A 27,285-nucleotide genomic window follows, 5' to 3' on the forward strand; every position below is an offset into this window, starting at 1 on the left:
CAAATTAATTTACTTTTTTTTAAAACAATTTCCCCTCCACACACACAGAAAGTGGGAAAAATAAACACACAGAAAGTGGGAAAAATAAATCAATAGTTAGAAATCAAGATGGCGGCCACTCACCTCAGCTCAGAAGGATTAGGCCGGCCCACACACACAATGAACCCCCCCCCCGTGATGCACCGATTGGTCAACCATCACGTCACTCAACGCTAATGAGCGGAATTTTGCCATTTTTTGAACCTTTTTTGTATACTGTCGGAACAATTTTTGTCTGACCAAAAAGTAAATACACCTATTAGACTCCCCTAATGATAAGCTTTCTTTTGATATAACATATGTGTAGGTACGCTCTATAACTTTTGATTGTATAGCTGGACAGACAGACAGACAAACTCTTTTATATATAAAGATTTAGGCCTAGAAATTCAGTGCCCTTAGCACCGATTTTGAGGCGCTAGAGGGACTAGCGCCAGAGTTATGGCCAGTTTAAAAATTCCCTGGGGCCCTAAATCGGCGTTGCACCGGTAGCGCTGCGCCGGCACCGATGACGTCATCGGTGTGCGCAGCGTCCCGGTTGCCGTGGTAACCCGCCCGAACTCCGAAATTGAATTGCGGCCGCCTCGCCCGTGGCAGCCGCAAGCAACGTTCTGGCAGAGGTGCCTTACTCCAGTTTGCGCCGGCGCATTAAAGGCCCCGCGGCGGCCGGCCACTTTCCCACCGGCCGCCTGCCCGCAGCTCCCTCCCCGGACTTCTCCCCCCCCCGCCCCCCCGGAACAGATGCAAGCCCGGCACTTGTCCGAGGTGCCGGGCTCATTTTTAAGCTGATTTGCGCGGGCCGCAGCCGGGTGCAGGCAGCTCCTCCTTAACGGGAGGAGGAGGCCTGCACGTCCCCAGCCTGCCGCACCGCATCGGGTGCCGCAGCGCCGGAATTGCGGCGCGAAACGGCAGTTAGCGCCGATGTACCGCCGCAAAGACCCTTCAGTAGCGCCGGCAGCCGTTTGGGCGCGGCGCCACTGAATTTTTGGCGCGCGCAGGGGACTTAGCGCCGGCACTAACTTCCGGCGCTAAAGCCCTGGCTAAGCCAAAACCCAATTTCTAGGCCTTAATGTTTTGATGGAGTTGGTTTATGTAAATTAATGTGTTAGAATCAGAGTGTACGAGAATAGCTCCAGCTTACACACCAGTGATTTAAAAACAAAAGTAAACATGCAACTTTTTAAAGTCACCATGTTACTGTTTCAACCAATTTCCAATAGGAATGACTGTATTTGTTCTTGTACGCAGCATTGCATGGAGCATGTATGTGTGTATTGGCAAAGTGTTGATTTAAACATTCTGCAACCTAATCATCCCATCAGTCAGGTTACACACTCAAAATTAATTATTGGAAAAAACTAAAAGGACAAGCTAGAAACATTATACGTAGCACAAATCCCAGCCAAATAATCAAGTAAATATCAATCTCCTTTGCTTGATAGACAGTCAAAACAGTGCCTGTCCAGGGCTTTGGCTTTCTAAAATTAATTATTCCCAAGTATGTTATGTTATGTTATTTTTCCTTTTAAAAGAATACATTTGTGTTTCTTCAATCCACAAGAACCAGATTGCCCAAATTGTTTGAGACTTGGACAGGAACTTGGATTGCCAAATTTCCCCACCATCAACATCACCATTGTCCAGAACCTGAACTGGACCAGCCTCATAAATGCTGTGGCTACAAGAGCAGATCAGAGTCTGGGTATTCTGCGGCGAGTGGCTCACCTCCTGACTCCCCAAAGCCTTTCAACGTTGGGAATCCCATAGTACAAGCTACTGTGACGTCAACAGGTTGTCTAAGCAGCCAATCAAAACGCAGAATTCTCAGACAGTGAACCAGGAAGTGGGTAAGCTCTGAAACTTTTAAAAAATGGTAGAGAAAAACAAAGATTGGGGCTCTCGCATGGGGGAAAAGGCAAACCTGAAATAAAGATAAACAAACTTTATTAAAAAAGTTTCTTAAAAATTTTAATTTTTATTAAAACTGATAAATTTGACACTGCACAAAATTAAAATGAGTTTCAGGCCATAACCTTTGTTTAGCAGTCAATACACTGTTAAAACCCCAGTTACACTTGATCTCTTTGGGTCTAGCTTTTAATGGGGTTGACGTAATAAAACTCACTACGCACTTGGTTTGAGCATAAAGCAAGGCTTTAATCAACTTGTTTCAGAACATGGAGGTCTAGTTGTATTTCACTAGCTCCTTGTCTTACAAAATGTCCCTGGCAAGCTGGGGCCCACGCCCGAGTATTTATACTCCTTGGATGGCGCCACCAGCTGGCCGTCCAGCGTTATTTCATAAGTAGTTTCTTGATGATGAGATTTATAACATTCTTCCTGCCTAAAAGATTTGGAAGCCCGACGACTTCCTCTTAACGGATTAGGCGGACCACGAATAGCCGCAGTCTTTTAGATTTTTGTTTATAGCTAGAAGGCATGTCTCCCCGGACCGTGTCTTGGTCCCTGGGGCGCTTGATCCGTACCGGTGGATCGACAGGGCCCGTGTTGCTCTGATCGACCCGAGGGAGGCTGGGGAGATCGTGACTCCGGGTGCGGGTCCCCACAGGCGCAGAACTGGCTTTGTCCCGTTGGTTAGCTGGGGATTGACCGGCGTCCTGGCCCGGGGTGGCCATCCCACAGGGAGCGCTCGGCTCCCCGAGCGGATCCGGCGGGGCAGCCGGCAGATCCCTCGATGTCCCAGGTAGGGCGTCATCCTTGGGGGAGCGCAGAGTGTCGGCAGCATCCCCGCGGGTCCCTCCATCAGTTGGGTCCGCAGAACCGGACGGACAGGAAGCCAGGTCCCGGAGCGAAACGGTGGACTCCTGGCCATCCGGTTACCGCACGTGTGCGTACGTGGGGTTGACGTCCGTAAGTTCTACCTCATCGACTAGAAGATCGGTTTTCGACGATCGAACGAATCTTCGGAGCAGCACGGGGCCAGGAGCTGCCAGCCATGACGGTAGAGACATCCCATGGGTGAAGCGACGCAGGAAGCTGAAGAATCGCTCGTGAGGTGTGACATTGGTAGAAGTAGAAAGGAGAGACCTGATGGAATGCAACGCGTCAGGGAGCATAGTTTCCCACTGCTGGTCTGGTAGATTGCGTGACCTCAGCACAAGACGAACAGCGTTCCAAATGATAGCATTGTATCTCTCAACCTGTCCGTTACCAATGGGATGGTATGGTGTCGTTTTACTTGTGGCGATTCCCCGTTGGGAGAGATAACTTTTGAGTTCGCTTGACATGAAGGAGGGACACCGATCAGAGTGGAAGAAATTGGCCGTACCGCAAAGGGAAAAGACTTGATCAACGCATTTGATCACTGTGGAAGTAAGCATATTGGGACAGGGGAAAGCAAAGGGAAAGCATGAATATTCGTCCACCATAGTCAGTAAGTAGGTGTTCTGCGTTGAGGAAGGCAATGGCCCTTTAAAGTCAATGCTGAGTCGCTGCATAGGCTGCATAGCGTGTATGAGCGAGCCATCTGATGGACGGAAGAATTGCGGTTTTAACTCCGCACAAATTTTACAGGAGGAGCACGTTCTTTTCACATCTTCCGTAGAAAATGGGAGATTTTTAGATCGCACAAAGTGCAACATACGGGTAACGCCAGGATGGCATAAGTCAGTATGAAGATCCGCCAGAGTCGAAGTTGACATAGAAGAGCAGAATGCCCGCGTGAGGGTATCCGGGGCCACATTCTCTTTGCCAGGTCGATAATGTATGGTGTAGCCAAAGGCGGCCAATTCCATCCTCCAGAGTTGTATTTTGTTATTCTTGATCTTAGTGCGTTTCCGGTTATCCAGCATAAAGGCCACGGAGCGCTGATCGGTTATAAGCGTGAAATGGTGACGAGCAAGAAAATGACTCCATTTACGTACTGCTTCAATGATAGCCGTAGCCTCTGATATACCTATCAATTCATTCCATGAAAAGCGACGAGTTAAGATAGTAACTATAGGCTTTTATTGGCTAAATAACAGAGCCCACCCTCGTGGGTGATCGGTTCCAGCAAGGAAGAATACTAGCCAAACAATCACCTTTATACCTGGGCAAGCAGGCGGAGCCATGGGCGGAGTCAGCTGAGGTATGCCTAGGTATAACAGTGTGCGAGGCAAGAGGTAACCTTGTGTAGGTGATAACAACAGTGTAACAATAACAGTGGTTTACCACAGCCTCCTTCTCGACAGGAGGATAATGGAGCTCGCTACCCTGCAAAGTTCTGGACAGAAATGCAACGGGTCGACCACCTTGATTCAAGGTAGCAGAGATCGCCACATCCGATGCATTGCACTCGACCACGAAAGGAAGATTTTCATCAATGGAACGAAGCATGGCTTTTTCCAGTTGTCGCTTGAGGAGGTTGAAAGCTGAAATAGCCGTAGCCTCTAATGGAAATGACTTAGCGCGAAGCAGGGGCTGGATCTTGTCGGAGAAGTGGGGTATCCACTTCGCATAATAGGCGAACATGCCGAGTGCCCGACGAAGAGAGCCGAGATTCGTAGGAGGAGGGAGCTCCTGAAAAGGACAAAGTCGCTCCGGATCCGGTTTGATGATACCGTTGCCCACCCAGTAGCCAAGGATGTTGACTGATGGTACTGATTTCACAGATTTGGACTCATTTAAGGTTAAGTTACGACGACGGAAAACGTCAAAAAATTTCTGGAGGTTGGCATCATGCTCCTTCTGGTCATGACCAGCAATGGTGATATTATCCAGATATGGAAAAGTGTCCGTTAAGTTCTCCTGTTTGACTAGGCTATCCATTGCCCGTTGAAAGACGGCCACCCCATTGGTGACCCCAAATGGAAGGCGACAAAACTGGTAAAGCCGACCATTGGCCTCAAAGGCTGTATACTTTTTGTCAGAGTCCTTTAACGGTACTTGATGATATGCGCTCTTTAAATCAAAAGTTGAAAATACCTTGTAGTTGGCAAGGTTATTGACCATGTCATCGATGTGTGGTAGTGGGTAGGCATCCAGGTCGGTATACTGGTTAATAGTTTGCGAGTAATCGATGCAAAGACGTTTCTTGTGTTGCTTCAGAGGATTTTTAACAATGATGACTTGAGCCCGCCAGGAAGATGAACATGGCTCAATGATACCGTCAGCTAGAAGGTGAGAGATTTCCGCCTCGATAAAGGCTCGATCATCTTGGCTGAAACGTCGTGATTTAGTGACTATAGGCTTACATCGGGGGGAAAGATTGGCAAACAAGGAGGGCTGGTCGAGTGAAGCCGCCGAAAGCGCACAAAACGGTACTTTGGAAATAGTAAGTTCTGGCTTTGACCCTCCAAACTCGAAAGTGAGTCTTTTGTGTTGTTTCTGGAAATCCTGTCCCAGGAGCACATCACTGTATAGGTTCTTGAGCACCCCGAGCCGGGTGGAGAAATAAGTGCGGCCATGGAGGATAAGGTCGACAAGACAAAAGCTGGAAGAATTGGTGGTCAGTGTCGTCAGAGCCATTGCAATTTCCCTGTCCGAGGGGTAAATACGCAGTTTTAACTTACTGACAGCCTGCTCACTAATGAAGCTGTCAGAGCTGCATGAGTCAATTAGTGCACTCAAAATGTGTCCATTTACCGAAACCTTCGTGGCTGCATGGGACAGACTTTGGGGAAAAACAGCTGTGATGGGAGGAGGGGCAGTTTTACCCTTGACAGCTGTAACCTTAGTAGTGGTTCCTGGGGGAGGAGCAGTTTTATAGATTGCAGCTGTAGCCTTAGTAGTGGCTCTTGGGGGAGGAGCAGTTTTATAGATAGTAGCTGCAAAACTAACAGGAGCTCTCGACCGGTATACCTTAGAAAAGTGACCTTTCTTGCTGCAATGATTGCAGGTTGCATTACGAGCAGGACAAAATTTCCTATAATGGAATGCACCTCCACAGAAGAAACACTTCCTTCCAGATTGCCAAGATGCCGCTAGGGCGGGGTCGTCATCAGTGTAGGTTTCTAGGGTAGGGTTGCCATCAGCCAGGTTGGAGTCATCATCCGTGAGGGCTTCCGTCCAAGGCCTATCAAAGGAGTCACTAAAAGTGATAGCAGCAGCCCGTGCACGTGGTGAAAGATAGGTGTCTGCATTCCTCTTTGCTAAGTCCAGAGAACATGCCTGGTCATAGGCAGCCTGTAACTTGAGGGTTTTATTCTCCAACAGACGCTGACGTATGAAGGGAGACGCAATCCCATTAATAAAGGAATCACGAATTAACTCCTCCTGGTACTGCTCAGCTGTAACAGCTTTAAGATTACAATCCTTGCTGAGCCTGCAAAGTTTCTGAAGGAATTCGTCAAGTGATTCCCCGAGTTGTTGTCGAGTTGTGGCCAGCAGATGCCGAGCAAAAATTTCATTTGGGGACTTGACATATAGCTGCTGTAGTATTTGGATAGCGGCGTCATAGTCTACACAGTCTTCAATATAATCAAACACATGAGGGAATACATAATTCGCAAGTATCTCTAATTTATCAGGAACATTTTCACCACACACCCTGAGGAAGTTGCTGAAAGTACGATACCAGTGTTTCCATACCTTAGCAGCTGTAAGTGAATTTGGGTCCAGGTCGAGATGGGCAGGGCTGAGTAGTTTCTCCATGATGGATCAATTATTTGTCTGAGTTCCCTTCTACGGTTCAAGTCGTAGCTGGCTGTTCCCAAAATCACCCAAAGCGTGGATTCAATATCAAGTTGATTAAATTGACGTAATAAAACTCACTACACACTTGGTTTGAGCATAAAGCAAGGCTTTAATCAACTTGTTTCAGAACATGGAAGTCTAGTTGTATTTCACTAGCTCCTTGTCTTACAAAATGTCCCTGGGAAGCTGGGGCCCACGCCCGAGTATTTATACTCCTTGGACAGCGCCACCAGCTGGCCGTCCAGCGTTATTTCATAAGTAGTTTCTTGATGATGAGATTTATAACAGGGGTATTAAACAGCGTAATTACTGCAAAAGAGCCAAGTTTTTGTCAGTTTCTATGTTTTGAGAGATTACACTGATCGCTGGCTCTGTGGGGGGGGGGGGGCGGCGGGGTGCACAGCACAGCCTGTGGACGAGCAGTGAATGACAGACCACAACTTCAGGATTTCCGCATTAGGCTGCGCAAGCGCTAAATCCTGAAGTTGCGGTCCGTTTCAAGGCGAAATGCCAGTTCGCCGTCATCAGGACTGTAAATTCCAGGCCATTATCTTGTGCTGCTGTAAATGTGCTTCCTGTTGAGAGACTGATACAATATGGGGGACAAACATGGGCAGCCTCGACTTTCTCACTAGGTCAAGCACGTAAGAGAGGGTGCAACAGAAAAACTGGAGAAATAAGGCCTTAAAAACCAATAGGAAAAAAATCTAATCACATCCTCTGACGCTCCAGTGTTCTCTGAAAATTTACATTTCTAACAGTATCAAGGAAGACCGTGTCATACCGAAAGAAACAATTCCTGCCTCAGTTTGCTGCTTCAGAACGCAAACTACATTTAAAAAAAAGGTCAAACTTTTTGGACCAGCAAAAAACAAATGTTTTCAATAGTGAAACAGACAGCAACCTTAAGCCAAATAAATGGGGAAAAGGGGCTCTTAAAGTGAAATATGTCAGCATACACTGACATGAAGAAATTATTTCAACAAAATCAATCAAATTGGCAGTTAAAAACGAATGATATGCATTTTTTTCATTTCGTCATTGTTCCAAATGAAAGCTGTAAAAGGTTTCTCTGTAAAACTGAAATGTACCTACCATGCCCTTTAGGGTAGGATCTGCTATGGGAGATCTGTTACCATGGAAATCAGGCCAAACATGTAAATCAACAGTTAGCATGCCCACAGCAGAACTCTTTTTAATAGACTCCAGGTGACTGTTTAAGTACATGTAGACATTTTTCCCACTGAAAGAAAAGAAAACATTCTGAAATCAACCGTTTTGTAAGTAAAACATTCCTCAGTTATAAGCCAAGAATAAAAATGGTCATTTAGGTGCTGTCATTTTGGGAATAAAATTATATGAAATATTTGAAGACTGAGCTTGTGCTTTGCATAACATTTTTTTACAGGCCCTACTTTTTTCTTCTAAATCATTGGGGCACAGTCAAGGGATGTAAGTGTATGCAAATATGCACAAGAGTAAGATTTATACTTTGTGAAACTTCTACCCTGCCATTCATTTTATGTTACTGTTCACATGTATTCCAAACTATAGCCTTTAAGGTGACAACCGCTCAAGACAAAGGCTGCCTGCAGCAATTAGGAATCCATCCTCAAAATGATCATTCCTGTCAGTGGATTCATTCCTTTCCCAATGTTGATGGAAGTTAATTTGTTCCATAAATGTCCCATTTTCAAAACAAAGATCCAACCTCACCAATGTATACAGCTTAGGCAGGTTTGATTGGGTGTGCATTTTATACACCCAGGGAGAAACAGGACACAGATTGTAAATCTAATCCATTTTATTTCTACAATTTATACTGTCGATATGAACCGTTTCACCCAAAGATACTAAAAATCCCTTGATTTTGTGGTATGCAGTGTAGATTGAGGGCAAACGAGTCCAACAATGTGGATCAGATTAGCAAACTGATAGTCAACCAGTGTGCAAGACCGTGCCTTGGGAAGGTTTATCTCGAGACAATAATTTAAAATTTTATATTGAAAGAGTTTTGCAAATGTGGACACTGTTGCAGATCTACACATTTTAAAATTCTAGTTAACAAAATGTATATTAAAAAAAACAGAAATCTGTTTGCATGAGAGAAAATGGTTACCTGCATTTTCAAAGCTGCAATAAAGAAGTCTGATATTCAGAAGGTTCAATTTACTCAACTGATATTACTTCAGAGACCTCACAGCTCCAGATTAGGACTAATATCAATCCACTTTTCAATTTGTGTCTGTATTCACAACACTGTTAAAGGCCCTGTTGTTTTTGCCACATGCTGACGAAGGTAGCTTATGACATTCAAGCAGCTGCATATTTTTTCCATTCAAAAGGCCTGGAATTTCCTAAAGCGGCAGAACTGGCAAGTCACAGCAAAAGTTACACTGGTTTCTATGCCGATTTTGCCAAAAGGGACTCGTGCCAAAACTTCCTGCCAACTGCATTAGCATCCATCAGAATGTAGAAATCAATATAAACAATCGAGGAACGCATGGAACTTAACGCCATATTCTTCATTTAAGTCCCTCTTTATGCATGAAAATTAAAAGTCACAGCCATCAAACCATCATTTATGTACATTAAGCACAGCATATTAGTGAAAATGCAATTGTGGAAGCGTTTCAATTTTTAATGTAACTCATTCTGATGCCATCAAAATGCATTTGTTCATGAGCGGCAGAAGGTTTTGGCGGATGTTTTGCAGCATTGGCGTAGATCGAGGAAACTCAGGCCTAACATAAACAACGGCGTAAGTCACTTATGTGCCAATTTCCTTGATCTTTTGCGCTGATATCATTATTATGCCGTACTTACATGGGTAAAGGCTTTAACCTTTCTATCAATGGCACATTTAATTCCAATAACATGTATATGCAATATATATTTGAATAGTCTTATATGATTTCAGCTGCTGTGGATTCTCAGTCAGAAAGCAAGGATTTTTTTGTGGCCGTTTTCTCTGCCTTACCTGTAATAGTGTAGAATTTGAACAGTCCAATTGAGGAACAGGGGTGAATCCTTTTTTATATGGCTACATTTGGAAAGTAAAACTATCCAAGTCATTTTTTTCCCAATTTTTTCATACTTGTAATCCTAGCCACGGAGATAAGTTTAATGGCACTAATAGGTGTTTTGGGTAATAAACAAATGTTGTTCTGACAGCTTAACAATAATGAAGTTAAATTCACAGCTTAGAACAGTGGCTGGAATTTGGGAAATGTACTTTTCACAGGCCTAGGCATGTGGAGAATGGAAATATACTGAAAGAGTAGGAATGTGTATGTATAAATATAGTACATATACATGATGAATTATGATTAATGGACTTCACAACCTATTCATGGATATGGCTTTCACAGTTTATGAAGTTCATTGCCAGCCATGCTACTTCATTGTGATTATCCCCCCTTGCATTTTGCACTTTCAAAACAACCATATTTTACTAATAATGCTCCTCGCATTACTTCTGGGGTAAAATTTTGCTGTGCAATATTAATATATAAACATGATATAACATAAACATGATATTAATATGTTCATGTGAAATATTTCTGACTTATTTTAGTGGATGTATTAAATTCGATATTCTAAATGGGGTTCTACCATTGTTAAAATAGTAGACAGAGGAATTCCATCTGAACATAGTATGTAGTATAAACAGAAAATGTTGGAAAACTCAGCAGGTCAGGCAGTATCTGTGAAGAGAGAAACAGAGTTAATGGCCTGAATTTTAATGGGGAGGCGGGTTGGGAGTCAGGGGAGGGGGCGCTCAGAAGCGGTCGAGAAACCCTGGAGAACGGGTTTCCCGCAGGTCCTACCGAATTTAACGGCAGGGCCTAATGTGCATGGGGAAACTTCTGTTTCCCACCCGCAGCCAACCAGATGGAGGCGCTGGCTGGCTGTGGGCGGGTAGATCTGTGACACTAGGCTGCAGAGAGGAGGGAGGGAGGGATCGAGAAGCACGGGGTGGGGGGAGGGTCAGGAATGATCGGGGACCGGGAGCAGCATGGGGGCGGGGGAGGGGTGGGGGTTGTGGAAACAATCGGCGGCCAGAGGAGTGGGCAAGGGCCGGAGGAGAGGGGTGGGGGGCGTAGGTGGGTGGTCAACAACGATTGGGGGCCAAAGCACCAGATCGGGGGCTGGAGGAGCAGATCAGGGGCCAGTGGATTAGGTAAGGACACAGAATCCAGGAGATAAGTGTAAAGGCTTTCACCTCCTGGATCCAACAGTCCTCGCCTTACTTTAGCTGGCAGGTTTCACGAGGCCTGCAAAACCTGACCAGCTAAAGTTAAATTCTAAATGGAGGTTAAATCAGAGGCTTCCAGCCTCATTATAATATTTAAATGGGCTATCCGCCTCCTTGGAGCATGTTGGCTGCCCGCCCCCTGTCCTGCCTCCGTTAAAACTGAAGTGGGCGGATTGGAGGCGGGTTCTGGTCGGGATTCAGATTTTTAATACTCTAACTTCCCACCCGACCCCAACCCACCTGTTATTTTTTAGGTTAAAATTCCCCCCAATGTTTCAGGTCGATGACCTTTCATCAGAACTGGAAAAAGTTAGAGATGTAACAGATTTTAAACAAGTGCAGAGCCAGGGAAAGGGGGGTGGGGAGGAAAGAACTAAAGGGAAGGTCTGTGATAGGGTGGAAGGCAGGAGAGGTTAAATGGCAAAAGGGGATGGTAATGGGACAAGTAAAGAAACAAAAATGGGTCTAGAGGAGTATAAATGGCAGCAGCAGAATCATTACCAACACCTGCTGTCTGAAAAAATGGGAGCAGTGGTTATGATCTGAAATTGTTGAAATCGATGTTGAATCCGTACGGTTGTAAAGTGCCTAATTTGAAAGATGAGCAGCTGTTGGTGTTGGGGATGATGGAAGAGTGGATCAGGGTGTCGCAGAGGGAACAGTCCCTTCGGAATGCTGAGAGGGGAGGGAAAGATCCGTTTGGTTGTGGCATCACATGGAGATGGCAGAGGATGATCCATTGAATGTGGAGGCTGGTGGAGTGGAAGGCGAGGACAAGGGATACTCTATCGTAGTTCTGGGAGGGAGGGGAAGGGGTGAGGGCAGAAGTGCAGGAAATGGGATGGGCATGGTCGAGGGCCCTGTCAACCATAGTGGAGGGGAATCCTCGGTTGAAGAAAAAGGAAGAACAGAAGCAGGGTGGGAGGAAGTGTAATCAAGATAGCTGTGGGAGTCAGTGGGCTTATAGTGGATATTGGATATTGGTCAATAGTCTATCCCCAGAAATGGAGAGCGAGACCTCGAGGAAGGGAAAGGAAGAGTCGGAGATGGGCCATGTGAAGGCAAAGGAAGGGTGGAAATTGGAAGCAAAGTTGATGAAAATTTCCAGTTTGGGGTGAGAGCAGAAGCGGCACCAATACAGTCATCAATGTAATGTAAAAAGAAGTGAGGGAGGGGAGCTGAGTAGAACTGGAACAAAGCATGTTCCACGTATCCCACGAAAAGGCAGGCATAGCCAAGACCCATTAAGGTTCCCATAGCGACATCTTTTATTTGGAGGCAGTGAGAAGAGTCAAAGGAGAAGTTCAATGTAAGAACAAGTTCAGCCAAGCGGAGGAGGGTGGTGGTGGATGGGGACTGGTTGGAGCTCAGGTTCAAGGAAGAAGCGCAGGCCATGCTGGTGAGGGATGGTGGTGTTGATGTTCTGGATGTCCATGGTGAGAAGGAGACAGTTAGGGCCAGGAAACTGGAAACTGTTAAAGTGGGCGTCGGAAGAGTCAATGATGTAGGTCGGAACATATTTGTGTTAATTTTGCACAGCATGATCTCACCCCATTAGACACTTAAGAGTCCATTGTAGAAAATTGTGCTCCTGACAGAAAGCCTCACCCACTGGGAGTGCATATTGAACAATATTAAAATTAATGCCTAGAAAAAAAGTGGGTAACAGGCCCAACATTTCCTGATATGCCCTCTTTCCATGGGGCCATCTGTGCTGGGAGCACATATTCAGAAAATTGGTCCTTTAATATGTTTTTCAAGCCACTCTTAATGTGTAGAAATATAAGCCTAGAAATTACTGTTGGCAATATTAGTGAACAAATACTTAACATGTTTATATGACATTTCACTGGACACACAGAAATGTCATATGAACACATTAAGTATTTGTTCACTAATATTGCCAACAGTAATTTCCAGGCCTCGTGAGATGTGCTGGTAATGAATTTATTTCTTCTAATGGAACGGCACTGGATTTTATAATGTGTGATAACCATAGTTGTGGGTAGGTTTTTACACAATACATTTCAGAAAATAAATACAGATATTATCCCAACTTCAGAAGAATAACTTGAGGTACTGATACAAAATTTTAATTGCTAAGCAGATCATTTGCTTAAGGAAATATATTTTCTGCCTGTGCACAGCAAATACTTTTGCATAAAGAAAATGCTACTCCGAAGAATAGTCCAATACGTTCCAATAATGTGCACTTTCCAGCAAAGCAGAAAAGCTTCCATTCACCCAAATCAAATTATCATTCATTCTGATAATCTTTAAAAAGAGGCAAGGTAAGCACTGATTAAGAATCGCCTCCAGGCTATAAGAAACAGACAGACCTAGCTTTGGCATTGGACTCTAGCTCTGGGTATGCAGCATGGCCTTTAACGACGTGGTCTATCTAAAACAAAGAAACACATTGTACCAAAGCTGTTAGTCTTCAGAATAAGTGAGATCTGTAAAGTTCAAATATTTGAACGCAATTTTAAAATGTCAATCTTCCTACTATTATTGTTTCAGTGTAAAATTATTGGGTGGGACCGGAAATCGAGACTGGCCGGCAGAGGGAGAATTCTTCTGTGTGCTATGTGTAACAATGTCTAAAACTTGGTTATAAAGAATGGGTTTATAATTTTTTTACACATAGCACAAAGCCAAATCTTTCCCAATGTTGGATGGTTGAAACTTAGGACCTTTTAACAACTTCCAAAAAAAATTAAACCAGGTTTGAAACTGAAAATAATGGTTATTTTCAACATGAGTAATAACGAGGGGTGTGTGGAGTGAAATGAATATTCTGAGTGTGAATTTTGAAGGATTTACATTGCTATAATAGTCTATCTTCATGTTCTTTTTGTTTCAGTAGTGACCATAATGATTCATATTGTTTCAGAATTGATAAGTAATATAGTTCCAGTCTAGTAAAACCAGTGCTCAGTTGGTAGCACTTTTGCTTTGGGTCTGTCAAAAGATTGTGGTTCGAGCCTTTATCCATGTCTTGAGTATGTAATTTAGGCTGACATTCTCATGTAGTACTTGTGGTCTTATTTGCTGATTCAGATGGAATAAGAGCAGGGAGTTCTCCCAATGACCTGCCAATATTGTTTCATCAACCAACATAAGTGTCTATTTGACTCTTTGGTAGTACTCTTGCTTCTAAATCAGAAGGTTGTGAATTGAAGCCCCATTCCAGGACTTAAGCATATAATCTAGGGTGACGCTTTAGTGCAATATTGAACGATGCTGGATAGTCCAAGTTGCTGTCTTTTGGATGAGACATTAAACCAAAATTCTGTCCATCTATTCAGGTGGAATTTAAAAGATCCCATGGCATTATTTGAAATTCAGAGAATTATCCTAACCAACATTTCTCCCTTAACCAATACTACCAAAACAGTTTGTTTGGTTATTTATCTCATTTGCAGTTTGTGGGGCCTTATTGTGTGCTAAAATGGCTGCCACATTTGTTTAAATAATGACAACAACTTGCATTTATATTGCGCCTTTAACATAGTAAAATATCCTAAGGTGCTTCAAAGAGCATTAGCAAACAAAATTTGACACCGAGCCACATAAGGTTTTAATGAGTATCTTAAAGGAGGAGAGAGGCGGAGAGATTTTGGGAGGGAATTCCAGAGCTTGGGGCCTAGGCAGCTAAATGCACAGCCGCCAGTGGTGGAGTGATTAAATAGTAAAATTTCAAAGTAATTCATTAAGTGCCATACAAATGCAAGATTTTCTTTAGCGCTTTTTAAATTCCAATTGGCATAAAGTACGTATAAGCTGCTGTGTTTGGCAAACATTTCATACAATTGCTTCAAAATATGAGTTCAAGTGTTTCCAACCAACTGTTATGCGTGTGTAATGGTGGGCAAGTTTTGCAATGCAATTACAATGTTACACAGTAGACAAACAGGAAAGCTGTGATATGGAAACAGCAGGGGGGGGGGGAATTTTAACCCCAAAAAACAGGTGGGTTGGGGTCGGGTGGGAAGTTAAAGTGTTAATAAACTGAATCTCGACCAGAGCCCGCCTCCAACCCACCCACTTCCGGTTTTAACAGAGGCGGGACAGGGGGCGGGCAGACAACCTGCTCCCAGGAGGCGGGCAGACAACCTGCTCCCAGGAGGCGGGTCATTCATTTAAATATTATAATGAGGCTGGCGTGCTACAGATTTAACCAGCATTTCAAATTTAATAGTGGCTGGTCCAGTTTCACAGGCCTCGCGGAAACCCGACAGCTAATGGAAGGCAAGAACTGCTGGATCCAGGAGGCAAGTGCCTTTACACTTACCTCCTGGATCCAGCAGCTCTGCCTAACCCACCCCCTGCGATCGGAGACCCCCACGAGGCCTACGATTTCCCCCCCCACCCTCCCCCAACGAGGCTTCCGATTTCCCGACCACTTCCTAGCCCCCGCAACCCCCCACCGCTCCCAACCTGCCTCCTGATTTAAAATTACGGCCATAGTGTTGTACTGGTTTAGTTTGGAGCTTTTATCAAATTAAGTGTATGTAGATGGACAAGAGCAGTACTGTCTTTAAAACTGTGGCAGTGTTTTTGCATCCTGTTTTAAAAAAAGTTCCAGAAGATTGAAAGATTCAATTTTCCACAGTGTACTATCAATATGAGAATATTGCTGTGTTCGCTACCTTGTGCTTCTGGTATTCTGTCATACTCTGCATTGTTTTCTTCCAAAAGTATCATTGAAGTAAAAAGTAATGAAAAACCTAAGTGGTTTAAAAAAAAAGCCGTGCTCAAACCCGAGTGTGTACAAATATTTCAGTGTTGTGACCTGTGCTCTGAATTCTACCCTGCAATGTAGCTTCCAGTGTAGTCTACTCCACAATAAAAACACAACATAAATCAACCTCAGTAAATTCCCCCCAAAAAATTTTGACTCCTTCTCACCAGGCTCAGGGACGACAGTATTTGGATCTTTCTTACCAGTTTCCCTGTAGCACTCTGTCCACCTTCATTTAGCCATAAATCAGGTACCATAGCAGAGTAATAAGGTCCCCAAACACCAGGCACAAATATGGGATTCTTACTGATCTAGGGATACAAATAAACAATGAAAAATAAATTAGCTTATCAAGGATAGGGTATCAGTTGTTGGGGCCACATTATGAGATCTAACCTCATGTGGTGGAATCTGTTGTTTCTAAGAGCAAAGTCAGATTTAAGGCTGTTAATTGAGGCAGGAAATATAAACATCTAATTTGACATATTGAGGATGCCATTAGTTGTCACTTAAATAAGCTGGAATTTAATTAGAACTTGAGAAAAGTTGCCTCCAAAGGAATACCCCGATTAACAATATGATTACTTGGTGCCAAATGTTTTGGGTAGAAAACTATTACCCAATGTCTTTTGTCTCCCTATGGTCTCACTAAACGGTACACAAACAATAATGCAAGTGCAACTTTAAACTCAATCTTAACCCCAAGTTCCCAAACACGTGGATAGCGCTCAGGATCCTGTTAACTATGCCCATATCAGTGGCAAGTAGCGAACGGAGCTTCTCGAAGCTGAACCTCATAAAAACATATTTGTGGTCGACCATGGGAGACAACAGGCTATCTTTGCTGGCCAGCCTGTCTATTGAGAATGATGTGGCTCAAAATATCTTGGTGAACAAAGTTTTTTATTTGTTATTGTTATTTATTAGTTTAGTGTTTAATTTAATGTTTAGTTTATTTTTCACTTAGATATAATTTTTTATGACTTCTTTCGTTTATTATTTAAATTATAAAAAAGTTTGAGATTACAGCTTTATTTCTGAAACTTTCGTTAATACTACTACATACTTAAACTCAAAGAAAGGGCAACAAAATACAAGTTCGCCCAAGGCACCATTTTCCCTAAGGCCAGCCCTGAAGACCCCAAAACACTCAAAGCAGAGCTGGGAGTTCTTCATACCACTGCTTAAAGAAGAACAAGGTGGACAACATTCCTCCCTTAAACAATGGAATAAAAATCAGATTAACTGGTCATTCATCTCATTGTTGTTTGTAGCTCATTGTTCGTGCTGAATAACTGCTGCTTTTCCCTACATGACAATATTTCACAAGTAGTTCATTATTTGTAAACCACTTTGAGACAGTTCAGCACGATGATACACCATGTAAATGATAACATTATTACTAATATTTTGGTCAACCCTTATTGCACACAAGCCATGATATAGAGGTTGCCTTAGTGGTCAATTTTTTTTGTAAAGTCATACCCAATAAGAAGTAGAATAAAGTTAGCCAGAGTTTGTCTCCCTCTCAGCCACTCGATGCGATCTCCATCACGGTTCTCTGTTTCATTGAAACTTTAGTTCAAGTAATGATTCGGTCCATTCCTGATTGTTTCAGTTTACTGTCCCATGTAGGCATCCCTCTAATCATATCATAGAGTTATGCGGCACAAAAGGAGGCCATTCGACCCATCGAGTCCATGCCGGCTCTCTGTAGAGCAATCCAGTCAGTCCCATTCCCCCGCTCTATCCCGTAGCTCTGCAAGTTTATTTCCCTCAAGTGCCTATCCAGTCTCCCCTTGAAAACATTGAGCGTCTCTGCTTCCACCACTTCCGTCGGCAGTGAATTCCAGGTCGTCACCACTCACTGCGTAAAAAAGATTTTCCTCACATCTCCCTGTATCTCTTGCCCAAAACCTCAAATCTTTGTCCCCTAGTCCTTGTACCATCAACTAGTGGGAACAGCCTTTCCCCGTCTAGCCTATCCAAACCTGTCATAATCTTGTACACCTCTATCAAATCACCCCTCAACCTCCTTTGCTGTAATGAAAACAAATCCAGCTTCTCCAACCTGTCCTTGTAGCTAAGATCCCCCATCCCCAGAACTATTCTGGTAAATCTCCTCTGCACCCTCTCAAGGGCCTTCACATCCTTCCTAAAGTTTAGTGACCAGAACTGGACACAATACTCCAGTTGTGGCCTAACCAGCGCTTTATAAAGGTTCAGCATAATTTCTCTACTTTTGTACTCAATACCTCTATTTATGAAGCCCAAGATCCCGTATGCTTTGCTAACCACTCTCTCAATATGTCCTGCCACCTTCAGGGACCTATGCACATTAACTCCCAAGTCCCTCTGTCCCTGCACACTCTTTAGAACTGTGCCATTAAGTGTATATTGCCTCTCCCTGTTCCTTCTGCCAAAATGCATCACCTCACACTCTCTGTATTAAATTCCATCTGCCACTTGTCTGACCATTCTGCTAGCCTTTCTATGTCCTGTTGCAGTCGATTGGTATCATCCTCACTGTCTGCCACCCCCCCAAGTTTGTTGTCATCAGCAAATTTAGAAATTCTATTCCTGTATTCCAATATCCAAGTCATTTATTTAAGTGGCCCCAGCACTGACCCTGGGGAACACCATTGTCTACCATCCTCCAGTCTGAAAAACAGCCATTTACCACAACTCGCTGTTTTCTGTCCTTAAGCCAATTCCTTATCCAAGCTGCCACTGACCCACCTATTCCATGAGCCTCATTTTTGTTAACCAACCTTCTATGTAGTACTTTGTCAAACGCCTTCCAAAAATCCATGTAGACAACATCCATTGCATTCCTTTCATCAACCCTCTCTGTTACTTCATCAAAAAATTCAATTAGATTAGTCAAACATGATCTCCCTTTTACAAATCTGTGTTGGCTCTCCTTAATTAGTTTAAACCTCTCCCAAGTGCCCGTTAATATTTTCCTTGATTATTGTTTCTAAAACTTTACCCACCACTGATGTTAAACTGACTGGCCTGCAGTTACTAGGATTGTCCTTACACCCCGCCTCTTACTACCCGCTTACTGTTTACATGCCAGTAGAAGATTTTTGGGTTCCCTTTTATGTTAACTGCCATTCTACTCTCGTATTCTCTCTTTGCCAATCTTATTTTCATCTTCACTTCCCCTCTCAACTTACTGTATTTGGTCTGGTTCTCCCTCGTCATCCAAGGAGCCCTTGCTTTGGTTCGCTTACCCTTCTCTCTTGTTGGAATGTACCTAGTCGGTACTTGGAAGATCTCCTCCTTAAAGATCACCCATTGTTCCATTACAGATTTTCCTGTCAGTCTTTGGTTCCATTTTACCCTGGCTAGATCCTTTCGCATCCCATTGAAGTTAGCCCTATTCCAGTTTAGAAGTTCCACTCTAGATTGTTCCTTGCTCCTCTCCATTGCTAATCTAAATCTTATGATACGATGATCACTCCTACACAAGTGTTCTTCCACAGACACTTGATAACCTGGCCCACCTCATTCCCCAGCACCAGATCCAGCAATGCCTCCTTCTAGTTGGGCCAAGAACATACTGGTCAAGGAAATTCTCCTGAACACATTTCAGAAATTCCACCGTCTCCTTTCCATTTACCATAGCATTATCCCAATCGATATTTGGGTAATTAAAGTTCCCCAATGTCACCACTCTATAGCTCTTGCATATCTCTGTGGTTTCCCTGCAGATTTGCTCCTCTACCTCCCTCTCACTATTTGGAGGCCTGTAAAATACCCCCAATAGCGCATACCCTTTTTGCTCCTCAACTCTAACTAAATGGATTCTGTCCTTGTCCCCTTAAGAACATCCTCCCTTTCCAACACCAGAATGTCTTCCTTAATCAGCACTGCCACCCCACCTCCCTTTTTTCTTTCCCTATCTTTTCTGAACACCTTCTATCCTTGAATATTAAGTGCCCAGTCCTCACCGTTTTTAAGCCACGTTTCCGTTATTGCCATAACATCATATTGCCACACGGCTAATTGTGCTTGTAGCTCACCAACCTTATTCACCACTTTGTGCGTTTATGTACATGCATTCTAAACCCATTTTTGAATTTTTCGTAGTCTTTCAGTCTGCTCCTATCTAATATTGTACTACTTCCGCCTCCAGTACTACTTTCTTCTCTAGTACTATCCAACACACTCACTCTTTTAAGCACCTTATTCCTCTTTTCTACTCCTATATGCTGGTGCCCATCCCCCTGCCAAGCTAGTTAAACCCTCCCCAACAGCACTAGCAAACCTCCCCATGAGAATATTGGTCCTGGCTCTGTTGAGGTGTAACCCATCCGGCTTGTACAGCTCCCACCTTCCCCAGAAATGGACCCAATGCCTCAGGAATCTAAAGCCCTCCCTCCAGCACCATTTCTCCAACCACACATTCATCTATCCTCCTATTCCTGTACTCACTAGCACATGGCACTGGGAGTGATCTGGCGATTACTACCTTTGAGCTCCTGCTTTTTAATCTCTCCTAGCACCCTAAACTCTGCCTGCAAGACCTCATCCCTTTTTCTGCCTATGCCGTTGGTACCAATATGGACAACAGCCTCTGGCTGTTCACCCTCCCCCCTCTAGAGTGTCCTGCAGCCGCTCAGTGACATCCTTGACCTTGGCACCAGGGAGGCAACATACCATCCTGGAGTCACATCTGCGGCCGCAGAAATGCCTGTCTGCTCTCCTAACTATCGAATCCCCTACCACTATTGCTCTTACACTCTTTTTCCTTCCCCACGCCCCCCCCTCACCAACCCCTGTGCAGTTGAACCACCTATGGTGTCGTGGACTTGGCTCTGGCTGCACTCCCCAGAGGAACCATCGCCCTCACCAGTACTCAGAACAGAATACTGGTTGGAGAGCGAGAGACACTCCGGGGACTCCTGCACTACCTGCCTGGTCCTTCTCTTCTGTCTGGCGGTCACCCATTCCCTCTCTGCCTGCCTACTCTTAAGCTGCGGGGTGGCCACCTCTAGAAACGTGCTATCCACGTTGTGCTCAGCTTCGTGGATGCACCGCAGTGACTCCAGCTGCCGCTCAAGCTCCGAAACACAGATCTTGAGCTGATGTAGCTGGTGGCACTTCCTGCACATGTGGCCGTCCAGGCTACGCAAAGCGTCCAGGACTTCCCACATGGCACAGGATGTGCACTCCACGGGACTGAGCTGCCATGCCTCTATTTAATAGACTAAGAACTAACTTAAAACTTAAAAAAAACCACTCACCAATCAGTTCCTTCCAGTGTGCCGACGTCACTTTTTCTACTCTGATGTCACTCTTTCGGATTCTGCCTCTGTTGAGTTGCTGCCTCTCTCGCTCTGCTCCCGCTCTGGTCTCGTCCAGGTCCGCTGCCTCCTCCCAAATAAGTCTAGACTTATTTTATTTATTTAATTAGTTAAAGTCAACGATTATTTGTAGTTATATTAATTAGTTTAACTAGTTAAGCTATAAATTTAATTCTGTATGTTATAGTTTCCCGATCCTAGTTTAAACCACTGTCCTAGGTTAGAGAGAAAAAAAAACCTTGCTACTCACCAACCTATCACCTACCTGCTGTCCTGTGACATCACACTTCATGTTTTGGACACCTGGATTTTTTTGCGGCGAAGTCCGCTGCTCCTTGGCTGCTCGCAGTAACTCCTTTCCTCGCCCCCCACCACCCCCGCCCCCTCTTCACCCTCCCCGCATGTACAGGACATCCCTCCTCCTCTGGATCTCCTCCACCAAGACCTCCAGTGCAGTGTCAGAGAACCTGTGTGCCCTCTCACTCAGTCCCTGAGCCATCTTGAAACCTGCCGGAAGTAGGCGCGTGGAGCCCAAATATACTGCTCCACGAAAATTGTGTCTAATCCGTGCTTGAGTGCTAAACCTGCAGTTGTCTGTTTTGGCACCTCCAGGCAAGTTCAAATTAAGATAATCCGCAATTAGGCCCAAAATTGTGTGCTAAAACCATACTTTCAAATAGGTGTGTCCATTTAGCGTGTATTTTCACCCTTTCACCAAACTAACCTCCATAGTATCTACACACCATAATCCAAATCACTAACATTTGTAATTAAAATCAGTAAACATTTAGTGATCGATGTCCAAAGCCTGCACAAACAATTTGCGTTAAAACATTTTTCACATTCTGTAATAGTTAAAAAATATATCTGTTCTCTCTAACACTGTTGGAGCAGCCATTTTGGATTCTTCTATCAAACATTTTTCATAGTATTTAAAAAAATGATGAATTAATTGCTACATAAATGGATTGTGCTAAGAGAAACATTAAAGCCATTTCTTCAGCTAAAATGGTCTTAAGCAATATAGGACCTAACTCATTTAAAATATTTTATAAACAATTTTTCTCTCTAATGTTGCTTACTGTTAACCAACTTCCTGGTAGCTACATTAGAAAAGCCTTCGGGGGAGAAATTGGGTATAGCCCCGTTTGGGGCACTAGTTCTGGCGAAGCGCAAAGCCTAGCGCCAGTTGCGATTTAGCGCCATCTGGCGCGATATTGGGTTGCAGCGCCCCTAAAGGTGATTGCGGTGCTAAATCAGGCGCTGCACGCTACTCTTAAGGCGCTAACCCGGCGGCGCAACACAATTTTGCGGCGGCGGGGCGCAGCAAGGGTGCTGTCAATAATCACGTTCCCTGAGACACAGTGGCACCGGCCAGCTCTTAAACGGGCAGGTCAATTGGCATCACCAGACACTCACTGCCTTGTAGGCCTTCAAAGCGGTGGGAGCCTACCTGTGGCACACCAGCCTAGCAAGACATGGAAAGGGTGAGGCAGAGGGCGGAATGACTCACTGACGGGGCATTGGATGCTTTGGTTGGCGCAGTGGAATCAAGGCCAAGGAAGATGGTCGGAATGTGATTTATGTTTTGGACAGTCTCCCGGGTGTGAGAGCCAGTTATGTGTCAGTGTATTAGTTTTGCTTTCTGTTGCCAAAGCTTTCTCATGTTTGAAGGAACCACATTTTGTTTAATGAAACACTTTCTTCATTTACAATGGCTATGCCTGCTATTTACATGCATCTTGCCCTTCACAGGCTTGGGGGTATCAGACCGGTTCCATTCCTGTTCTTGGAATGGCAGCAAGCATTCTGTGAGAGGGGCCTAGAAGCTACTTCTGATCAGCCTCTGACGCGCAGCCTGAGAAGAGCTGCTCGCGTAGAAGTTCAGGCCAGCAGGCATCTTCTCAGCCACCGACAGAGATGTCCTGCACCTTATCTGAGGCTGCAGATCTGGCTGAAGCAGCTGGCACAGCTCAGTCACCACCTCCTTTCTAAATCGCAGCCTTCTGACACACTGCTCCTCCGGCATGTTCATGTAGGAAAACTGCTGTTGGAAAACCCTGCCAGCGTAAGGTCTGCTGTGGCGACGACGTCTGTTGGCCCTCCTCCGTTTGGCCATGCCCGCCCCCCTCTCCCAGCGTCTCAGTGCCCTTTCCAGATGATTCAGCAGCAGGACGTTCCCCTCCAATGCAGCCCCCATAATAAGTGCCCACAGGAAGGTTCCCCATTGTCAAGGCTCACCAACAGCAAGGTGATGGTCAGAAGGCTGAAGATCGTCTGCCTGCGCTGGCTCAGTGGTCAAATGGCTCTCAGTGTGCAGCTCAGCAACTCTTTGTAGCTCTCGAGGAAGTTGTGCTCCAAAAATGGCTTCCGCTTTTAAACCACACCAGTCCCCTTTAAATAACGCTCCTCCAGCCCGAGAGCGACTTGGTAAGGTCCAGGTAAGCTGTCACTATTAGCGCCAGGCGCTACGGAGGGGGGGCGCCACTGAATTTCTGGTCCGGGGCGCCCAAAAGGCGTTGCACACTCAAATGACGTCATAATCAGCCTGCGCCCATGAGCGGGCGCTAAGATTTAGCGCCGGCGCTAAATACATGCTCAATATGGGGCGAGGCGCTAGGCGCCTTGCACCCGCCCGGAAATTGGCTAGCGCCCCACTTCTCGGCCTCTTTAGGCGTTAATCGGTGGCGCTAACAACCGAATTTCTCCCCCTTCAACTCATTCAAAGAGCCTGAATTCCAATCCCAGGCTCAGCTGTTGAAGTCTACAGTTTCTTATTGGTGATTTTCATTAACTGTTGGCTAAACTGCTAGGAGAGGCATATTGGAACAGCATGGAACAACCCCATTTCCAGGGAGGAAAACTCAACAAAATCAGTCACAGGCCACGGAAGTGCACTTCCTGCCAGGTGATTATTGAGTAGCTTTGACAGCAACCAGCATAAAAACAGGCAAAATAAATAATTCTGTGTTCCCTGGAAAGTAATGAGAGATTAGCAGGTCAGCACAGCTTCAGTGGTACAGTAATACATTTTCGGGAAAATGGAGTAATAGACAGATTTTATGTTCCAGAAGTACACTGTAAACTTCAGAGAACACAAAAGTTGATTGCCTCGTATTTAGTTCTATTTTGTTTGTGAAGTTTATCACCAATATTGAACATATTTCAGAAATTAGTCATCAACTGCTCTCTTCAATATCAGACTGAAATAGATTGGTTCTGCACAACTGATTAAACCTCATTTTTACGGTTCACTTCTGGAATGAACACCCTCTCCAGTGAAATTCTTACCAAAACTAAAAGGGAAAAACTTTGGTAATTCTGGATTATAAACCGCAAATAGCAAACCACAGTAGTCTAACTCCTTCTATAGTTGAGTAAGCATGCAGCTGACCACAATATTCAAAAATGTTGGCACAATTCATTTTTTGTGTGCACATAAATGTAAATAGCAGTTGAATCGGGTAAGTACAAGCCTGCAAATACCTCAACCCACATTGTGGCAACTAAATGGGGCACTTTGTTATTTTCTTTTTCCAATGTTCTCCCCTCCTTTCCTGAAGGTGCTGCTACACGCTGAGGTACAGTTAGTAGAGTGCAGGCAGCCCTCCAGTACTTCTCCCAAATTGCCAACCTAGTGAATGAACAATCCTCTCCTCAATTAACACATTTATTTTCCAGCAAGAGTCACTGGTTAATAGCCCTGCTGATTTTTGCCGCTCTCTATCTCAGTGTCATTAAGGTTGATTGTAGCATCACTTCTTCTCTTCTTAGGCAGTTCCTCGGAACTGAGGATGATTTGCTTCCACATTAAAAATGAGTTCTCAAGTGACTGATGAGTCCAATGTGGGACCTACAGTCTCTGTCACAGGTGGGGCAGACGGTGGTTGAAGGAGCGGGTGGGTGGGGTGCTTGGGTTGACGTGCACTCCTTCCGCTGTTTGCGCTTGGCTTCCGCTTGGTCCCGGCGAAGAGACTCGGTGTTCGGCGCCTTCCCGGATGCTTCTCCTCCACTTTGAGCGGCCTTGGGCCAGGGATTCCCAGGTGTCAGAGGGGATGCTGCACTTTTTCAAGGAGGCTTTGAGGGTGTCCTTGAAGCATTTCCTCTGTCCACCTGGGGCTCTCTTGCCGCGTTGGAGCTCTGAGTAGAGCGCTTGTTTTGGGAGTCTTCTATCGGGCATGCGGACAATGTGGCCCGTCCATCGGAGCTGATCGAGCGTGGTCAAAGCTTCGATGCTGGGGATGCTGGCCTGAGCGAGAACACTGACATTGGTGCGCCTATCCTGCCAATGGATTTGCAGGATCTTACAGTGTTGGTGGTACCTCTCCAGTGCTTTGAGGTGCCTGCTGTACATGGTCCATGTCACTGAAGCATACAGGAGGGCAGGAATCACTACTGCTCTGTAGACCATGAGCTTGGTGCTGGGTTTGAGGTGCTGGTTTTCAAACACACTCTTCCTCAGGCGACCGAAGACTACATTGGCACACTGAAGGCGGTGTTGGACTTCATCATCAATGTCTGTCCTTGTTGACAGTAGGCTCCCGAGGTATGGAAAGTGGTCCACATTATCAAAATCCATGACGAGGCCTTGGACAATCGGGGGGCAGTACTGTGTGGTGGGGGCAGGTTGGTAGAGGACCTTTGTCTTACGGATGTTTAGTGTAAGGCCCATGCTCTCGTACGCTTCGGTAAGGTGTTGATGATGGTTTGGAGTTCGACCTCCGAGTGTGCGTAGACGCAAGCGTCGTCTGCATACTGTAATTCGATGACAGAGGATGGAACGACCTTGGATCTGGACTGGAGGCGACGGAGGTTGAAGAGTTTCCTGTTTGTTCTGTAGATTAGCTCCACTCCAGCGGGGAGCTTAGAGGGTGAGATGAGCATTGCAGCAAGGAAGATCGAGAAGAGTGTTGGTGTGATGACACAGCCTTGCTTGACCCTGGTCCATACGTGAATTGAGTCTGTGGTGGATCCGTTGGCCAGGATCACGGTTTGCATGTCATCGTGAAGCAGGCGGAGGATGGTGACAAACTTTTGGGGGCAGCCGAATTTGAGGAGGACACTCCATAATCCCTCACAGTGGACCGTGTCGAAGAAGGCCATGTACAGCGGTTGGTGCTGTTCCCTGCATTTCTCTTGTATTTGACCCATGGTGAAGATCATGTCCATTGTGCCCCTTAGTAGGTGGAATCCGCATTGCGACTCTAGGAGGAGCTCTTCAGTCACTGGGAGAAGGCGATTGAGGAGGATTCTTGCGATGACTTTCCCTGTGGCAGACAGCAGGGAAACTCCTCTATAATTACCACAATCAGATTTGTCACCTTTTTTGAAGATGGTCGTGATTACGGCATCTCTGAGATCCCCTGGCATGTTCTCCTCCTTCCAAATAATAAGAGAAATGAGTTCATGCATTCGTGCCAATAGTGCTTCTCCGCCATGCTTTAGTGCCTCGGCTGGGATTCCATCTGCTCCTGAGGCCTTGTTGTTCTTAAGTTGTCGGATGGCCTTTACAACCTCATGCCGAGCTGGGGTTGTGCTGAGGTGGTGGCGGGTAGCATGTTGCGGGATGGAGTTGAGGACACGCATGTCGAAGACAGAGTCTCGGTTAAGGAGGTCTTCGAAGTGCTCCTTCCAATGGGCAGTGACTGCCTCTCTGTCTTTGATGAGTATCTCTCCGTTCTTGGCCTGCAGTGGGGTAGGACCTTGGGCCGTAGGTGGTCTTGACTGCGCTAAAGAATCGACGCACGTCGTGGTTGTCGGCTAGCTGCTGGATCTCCTGTGCTTTCTCCACCCACCATCTGTTCTTTAGGTCACGAGTTTCTTGTTGGACCTTGGCCTTCAGGTGTCTGTAGAGCTGCTTTCTTGCTCTTGAGTTGTGTTGCTGTTTCCAGATCAGGAATGCCTTGCGCTTGCGGCTTATTAGCTCCTGGATCTCCTGGTCATTCTCGTCAAACCAGTCTTAGTGTTTCCTAGTCGAGTGACCGAGCATCTCTTCACAGGTGCTGATTATGGAGGCCTTGAGTGCAGACCAGGCCTGTGTGTCTCTGAGTCACTGGGAGTCGTCAGGTTGTTTGTGAGGTGCAGGCTGAATAGGGCTTTCTTAGCAGGGTTTTTGAGTGCTCCAGCATTGATTTTTCCTGCGACATTGTTTCTGTTGCAGCCGCTGTTTTGGGGCTACATTGATGGAGATGACAGAGCGTCAGCTCCTGTCATGGCGCGGGTGATGCGGACATCCTTGCGGTCCCTCGCTCAGACGATGACATAGAAACATAGAAGATAGGAGCAGGAGTAGG

The 27,285-nt window shown here is 45.3% G+C and overlaps 1 protein-coding gene across 3 annotated transcripts in view; it reads right to left on the reverse strand.

Moving 5' to 3' along the window:
* Nucleotides 1–27,285, reverse strand: part of fggy (FGGY carbohydrate kinase domain containing) — a 420,841-nt gene that overhangs the window by 143,873 nt on the left and 249,683 nt on the right. For all 3 annotated transcript variants that reach the window (XM_085982838.1, XM_085982840.1, XM_085982839.1), the window contains exons 9-11: nucleotides 15,881–15,988; nucleotides 13,273–13,334; nucleotides 7,771–7,918 (exon numbers count right to left, since the gene is read on the reverse strand). In XM_085982838.1, the coding sequence (XP_085838964.1) occupies nucleotides 7,771–7,918; nucleotides 13,273–13,334; nucleotides 15,881–15,988 (318 nt within the window). The remainder of the gene's footprint in view (nucleotides 1–7,770; nucleotides 7,919–13,272; nucleotides 13,335–15,880; nucleotides 15,989–27,285) is intronic.

The sequence above is a fragment of the Somniosus microcephalus genome, chromosome 3 (genome assembly GCF_052327205.1).
Source record: "Somniosus microcephalus isolate GS21.2 chromosome 3, FLI_Smic_1.0, whole genome shotgun sequence".
NCBI lineage: Eukaryota > Metazoa > Chordata > Chondrichthyes > Squaliformes > Somniosidae > Somniosus > Somniosus microcephalus.